Source organism: Olea europaea, chromosome 16, assembly GCF_002742605.1.
Source record: "Olea europaea var. sylvestris chromosome 16, O_europaea_v1, whole genome shotgun sequence".
NCBI lineage: Eukaryota > Viridiplantae > Streptophyta > Magnoliopsida > Lamiales > Oleaceae > Olea > Olea europaea.
The window spans coordinates 2864526-2871231 of NC_036252.1; the positions used below are offsets into that span (position 1 = coordinate 2864526).

Consider the following 6706-nt stretch of genomic DNA (forward strand, 5'->3'; position numbering starts at 1 on the left):
TTAAAATTAATTTTTTGATCATTATTTCACTATTCAAACCATCATTTTTTAATTTTTTTCACAAGAACGACTCACTTTATCTCCAACGATTAAAAAATTAATTATTAAAATCCCTACTAAACAAGCACATAATGCTCGATCCCTATCCCAGTGAGAATGCCTTAGAATACTATTATGCCTAAATTTAGGGTGTGTTTGTCATCCATTATTTGGGAAGAATGTATTATAGAATAGTGATTGATATTGAAATGTGTGGTTAAAAAAGAAAGAAAAGTTTTTTATTTGCGTGTAATATTATTTTAATGAAAAATGTATAGTTGAAAATGAATACTGTAGAAAAATAATGAAAAAGAATGAAAGAAAATGGATGACAAACAGAACTTGAATTTTTTTCTTTTTATTTTTAATCACACATTCTTTAATAAATAATGTGGCTCAAATATGCTCATAATTTCAATGGGCCTAATACGAGCTAAAGAAATAATGTTGTGTTTGGTGGTGATTAATATTTAGTTTTAATTTAAATTAAAATTAAAATATAATAATTAATTTTAATTGTATATTTTATGAAATTTATAATTTTACAATCATATATTTCATTAAAATTTATTAAAAAATTAATTTTAATTCCCATCAGATTTTTTCAACACTCTATTTAATCCTTAATTTAGGGATTTTGCAACAAAAGTTCATAACTTTCATAAAAGTATAATGTGATCCTATACCTTTAAGTTGTAGAGGTCCTCTGGACGGTTATTATCCAAAAATTCATATAAAAAGTCAAGAGTATGACCATATTCTGATTAAATTCAAAGAGGGCAAAATAATCTTTTTAACCTTTAATTAATTACTTGCAGCAAAGGTCCCAGATCTTTCAAAAATGCAACGTGATCCCAGAAATTTAATAAGCCCTTGTTTGAGCCCCATTTTTAAGAAAGAATTAATTTTTGAATAGTGTATTGATGAGAAATGTGTAATTAAAAAATAAGGAAAAGTTTTGAATTTACATGTAATATTATTTTATTAAAATTTGTGTTGTTGAAATTATGTTAAAACACTATTGAAAAATACATTTTTGCAAAAGAATGGTGCTCAAACAAGGGCTAAATATGCGATAGAAAGACCTCGGACAGTTTCAATCCGAAAATTCATGCCTTTTTCGAATAAGCCAATTCATTTGGGACCTTGCAGATCCGCTCTTTTTCCTATTCAAAGATCAGCCCCCTGGCTCTGTGTTTTCACATCTAGAATTATTTGCAGATGAAGAAATGTCAAAGGGGCTTCTTACTTTCCAAACAGATCCTCCTACATCTATATATAAACGCCGATTTATCAAGAATACATAAGAAAAGCACTTCGAATTGTTGATTAATCGTCAAAGATGACTTAGAACCAATAGTTCATTATCTAATGGATCTTTCCGTTCTAATACTCTATCCGAGAGTTATTAGTATTTATCAAATCTGTTCCTATCTAACGGAACGCTGTTAGATCAAATGACAAAGACATTGTTGAAAAAAAGATGGCTTTTCCCGGATGAAATGAAAATTGGATTCATGTAACAGGACAAAGATTTCCCATTCCTTAGCCGGAAATGTATGTGGCCATAAAAGAGAAAGAGGGATTAAGTTGAACAGAATTGACTGGATGGTAGAGTCGTGGGAACGCTTCTTTCTTCCATATTTTATTTCAAAATTTGACATATTTTTAAAAAGGCAGAACGATAGCTTAACATTTAATTAACTAAAACAAGGGATTTTACAATAAAGGATCCAAATCTTTCAAAAATGAGAAGTGCAATCCCAAATCTTTAATAAATGTGCATCAAAAGGATCTCTAGCAATTTCATTCAAAATTTGCTGATTGATTAAAACTCAAATGTGCGACCTTAATTTGATCAATTTAAAGAAATGTAAACCTCGTAAGCTTGGCTTTTGTAACAAGTAAACCAACATTAGGATTAAATGTACGTGCATGGGTCTTCCACGGTCTATATCTACACTTCCCAGCGCATTGAAATGGATTAAAAAAGAAAGTCGGGGTACATCTTGGCATAACAAAGCTAAGCGTATTGTACTTACTACAACCGTTTACTACATTTGGATAACAAGGAATGGAAAGATTTTTGACGATCTTAAATCGCAAATTAATAATATTGTTCAACAGATCAAAACATACATAGATAAAGTCATGTTTTCTTTGTATTCGAATGTTTTAATTTGATATGAGTCGTTAGCTATATATCTCTAGGTCATATTGGTTGTTCCTTCTTATTTTCACCTTATTTTGCCCAAATATGCCCGGTGTGGTTTTTTATGCATTTGATTTGAATTTGTAAGCTTAGGAATACTCGGTGTATTTGTTCATGATTTTGGTCAATATATTCACATTTACAGATAAAAAAAGAAAAAAAAGTCCAGTGTACCATTATCAAATACATGCAATAGACATGTTCGTCTAGGTTGTAGTCATCCTATGCCCACTTCTAGCATTATGTGTGCACAAGATGCGTACATACTATAGTCATCAACTTGGCTTGAGACAGTGCACTTTGCCTAGATTTGTCTCCCTCCATTGGATGTACTAATTTAAAGTGGATCTCGAGTCTCTTTTTCATAGGATTTTTTGTTTCTACTATCAACTTGATTGTTAACTTTTATTTGCAACTTTGACAAACAAAGAGTTATAATTGAAAGAAAAATTTATTCAACTACAAGTAATTTTTTAAGCTTAGCCAAACGTGCACAATAGAGAGGAAAGAACACCAGTTGAAAGGATTTGAAAGAAAAACACCAAAATGATGAACAGAACTTTATTTAGTTCTATACACATCACAAAATACTGAATATACAGTCATCAAGGAGATATACAGTTCACAGAACCAACAAAAAGAAGAGAAAAGGTTCATGTATTATGGAAACCAACTAGCAGATTATACACGCATTTGGATTCTCTTCCATGCTGGGGTGCACGTAGTACTGCATATGCATTGGAGGATAATACGGTCTATATGGCGTAATTGTGCCTACCACGGGTTCTGGTGCCGGCGCCGGTGCCAGTGCCAGTACCGGAGCCGGAACTGGGGCTGGTGCTGGTGCTAGGGCCCGGGCCGGCTCTGCCTTCTTCTCTTCTTCTTTCTTCGGTTCATCTTTCTTTGTTTCTTCCTTTTTTGGGTCATCTTTCTTTGTTTCTCCCTTGGCTTCATCTTTCTTCGGCTCCTCCTTCTTTGGTTCTTCTTTCTTTGGCTCCTCTTTCTTCTGGGGCTCCTTTGCCGGTCCTACAGAGATAATGCCTGCTGGCAAATTTTTCTTGCGCAACTTGCTCACCACGCTCACAGGATCAACCGTTCCTAGGATTGTTAATTTTTTCCCCTTCACGTCGATTGTAATTTCGTCAATTCCTACCAAAGAAAGGTAAAAAGGTTGAAAACAAAGCAGTATCTGATATTGGATACACTAGTTTTCGGAAAGACAAAAGGGGAAATTTATTCAAACAACCGAACAACAATTGTGGTTTTGGCAAAGTCTCAAAAACTTAATCTCTTGCTATTAGTTCGGCAACTGAATACATGTAATCCGATGATCTCTATCCATAACGGGAGGGTAAAGCACCCACCTTATTTATTCCTACCCAAGGCTACTGATATATTTTTCTCTGATTCCTTAAAAGGTAACCATTAAATCCGTTAAATAATAATGCAAGAACCAAGAATCAGACATGGATAGACAGAGGGCAAAGGCGGCTCCTGCACATCTTTCACTTTATTCATTAAACAATAATGCAAGAACTAAACCTTACTACTTTTCAAGAAAAAATTTCAACAATTTCTCTTTATCAGCAGTTTCAAACCAGTATCTTGCTTATTGGAAAATTTTAAACGAAAATGAAAACTGAAAATCGTACCTGATTGTTTCTAGAAAATCAGCAAATATGTAACTTTGAAAAGCCGTTGGATATGAAGACTTCTAGAGTAAATTACATGCAGAGTATTTCCAGAGTGTATGTAAGCAGCTACTTAATGTTTTTCATACAAAATGAGGTGTAAAAAAGATAGATGAAATTTTTATTATTATTTGGTTGAAGAAATTCTAACACAATCATGTCTTAACACATCATGTGTATGTAAACTTATTATGTACTATAATCATTTATATAATCCCACCACCAACCATAAGCAATAAACATTTTATTCCAAAAATTATGTTCTTTCTCTCTCTTGAAACAGCTTTCACTTTTTATTTAAAACTAAAAAATTGGCTTCAGATATGGATTTTTCGTTTCTGAAATCTTGATATCCGTTACTATTATTCTTTATCAACGGAATATTTGTAACTGCAAATATGTTGCTAATTTGAGGATCGTTGATAGTTACCAACGGATCCTGCCATAGGTACGAGTAAACATTTTACCAGCGAATTTTTCGTTAGTAAAGTGTAAATCTTTTACTAACGAAATTTCCGTTGATAAAAATCTTAATCAATACCAACCGACTTTTCATTGGTAAATGTCTACCATTACAATTGTTAAAAGTCAATGTTATAAATAGCCGCATAGGTGTGAGGCATGGTAAAAAAATATTATTTATTTTTTATTGTTAATATTATTTATTTAATAATTCTAATTTTTTGAACTTTTCGCCAACCGAATTGAAAGGCCGAAATATTGTTTAACCAAAAATTGGATCACAAATTAATTTATAGAGAGCAACTCCGAATATTTTATTGTGAACTTTCGATGTGGGATAAGTGAATTACTTTTACCAACGAAATATCCGTAGGTGAAAAATTCAAATGTTAAACGATTACATGAGGCATGAAATGTCCGTTGGTAAAGAGATATCATCGTTACCAATGAAAAATTTGTTGCTGATTATCGTAGTTGGAAGTGAATTGCTTTTACAAATGGATAATCCGTTTCGAATTGCCAACGGATTGCATCCGTTATTCGTTGGTAATATTTAGTACGTCACCTACAGATATTCTGTAGGTGAAAGATCTATATGTTAAATAATTACATGAGGCACGGAATATCCGTTGGTAAAGAAATATCATCGTTACCAACGAAAAATTTGTTGCTGATTATCGTAGCTGAAAGTGAATAACTTTTATCAATAGATAATTCGTTTTTAATTACCAACGGATGTAATCCGTTGATAATTTTCCGTAGGTGAAAAGCTATTTTTTAGTTGTTAATTTCATCTCTAGCATTAATATAATTCCATTAAGCCTACAATAGTCCATCCAGTAATTATATGATCAAAAAGACTAACCAAGAACAAGGGGAAAGAAAGGTTAGGAGTGAATTGTCCAAATGATCACTGAACTTTGAAAATCACCTCAATAGTCATTAAACTTTGTAAAAGATTTCTACAAGGTCATTGAACTTTGTGAAAGGTTTCCTTAGGAGTCACTGAATTCAGTGACCTCGAGAAAACATTTTGCAAAGTTCAAAGACTTCGTGATTTTTTTTTTTGCAATGTTCAGTGACCATTTAAGTGCTTTTTAAAGTTTGGTGATCCCGTAGGAACCTTTTGTAAAGTTCAGTGACCATTTAGGTGATTTTCAAAGTTCAGTGACTATTTGGACAATTCACTCCTTTTTGAGATAAAAAATAATGGAGTTAAACTGCCTAAATGAACATTTTTTCTTCACTCTATTTGTTGTCAAATCTACTAGAAAATATAAAACAAGTAGATCCTTACCAACTGCGGCATATCAAGGTAAAAAATCCCAACTTAAGCAATAATTCACCAATCGTTGTGCCTATGACAAAATAAGGGTGAACAAAAAAGTAGAACTAGAATTCTCTCCTCATACCTGACACAGTGGAAACAGTTTTTAGGGCCCTCCTCTTGTCTTTTGCGTCTTGTAAGTCCAACTTCAAGATATATTTCTGCAAAATAAATAAATAAATAAAATATGAGAAATGAGGAATAAAAGATCAAAAATCTTAATTAGAACTAAACCATTTTGCAACATCTAGCTAAACCAGATGAAAATATACGTGAAAATCTCTTATTTTGTGGTACAAAATGTTGAGAATTTACACATTCATAGGGAGAATACAATTTCAGAACCGTCAAAAATTCAAGAATTTAAAATAAAGTGATGTACAAAATGAAAACTACCTAAAAGGTGTCGACATGCAAGATTTTATAGTGGATTTAAAGAAAGAATCATTCTTTAAATTGAATAATAACTAAACATGCCATTTTAAAGAGATCCCATAAAGAATCAGAGCAAAAAGGGGAAAGAAATTAAAACTGAATCAAAAGCGGACAGCATCATGTGTGGAATCAAGAATAAGAACCTTCATTTCTTGAGCTTCTGCTTTTAAAAGAATGGGAATATTACTGATCAGAAACCTCAAAGGGAAGAGAGAGACAGAAATGGCTCTGTATTGATGTATATATTCCGTGTTATATAATAGAGAGAATGAATGAAAATGAGAAGCGATGCACGTTTCTGGGACAGTGAAAGGAATTTCTGAAAAGTACGTATAAAATAAAGCCCTTGCTCTTAGAAATAAAAATGGGTGAAATAATATTTTTTTTAAAAATAAGTGGTTGGAAAAGAAAAAAAAAGTTTCAATTTATGTGTTATATTATTTTATAAAATATTGTATGATTGAAAATAAGATAAAAAAAATAAAATATAATGTAATGAAATTTAATGGGGGCCAAACAGGAGCGAAGAACCATGCTAGA

The 6706-nt window shown here is 32.0% G+C and overlaps 1 protein-coding gene across 1 annotated transcript; it reads right to left on the reverse strand.

Annotated features, from left to right (window-relative positions):
• Nucleotides 1-2754: 2754 nt before the first annotated feature.
• On the reverse strand, nucleotides 2755-6499 carry LOC111411710 (heavy metal-associated isoprenylated plant protein 39-like). Its single transcript, XM_023042274.1, has 3 exons — nucleotides 6310-6499; nucleotides 5817-5892; nucleotides 2755-3400 (listed from the first exon to the last, which is right to left on the reverse strand). The coding sequence occupies exons 1-3, from the start codon at nucleotides 6313-6315 to the stop codon at nucleotides 2925-2927; spliced, it is 558 nt and encodes a 185-aa protein (XP_022898042.1). The 5' UTR covers nucleotides 6316-6499; the 3' UTR covers nucleotides 2755-2924.
• Nucleotides 6500-6706: the final 207 nt, after the last annotated feature.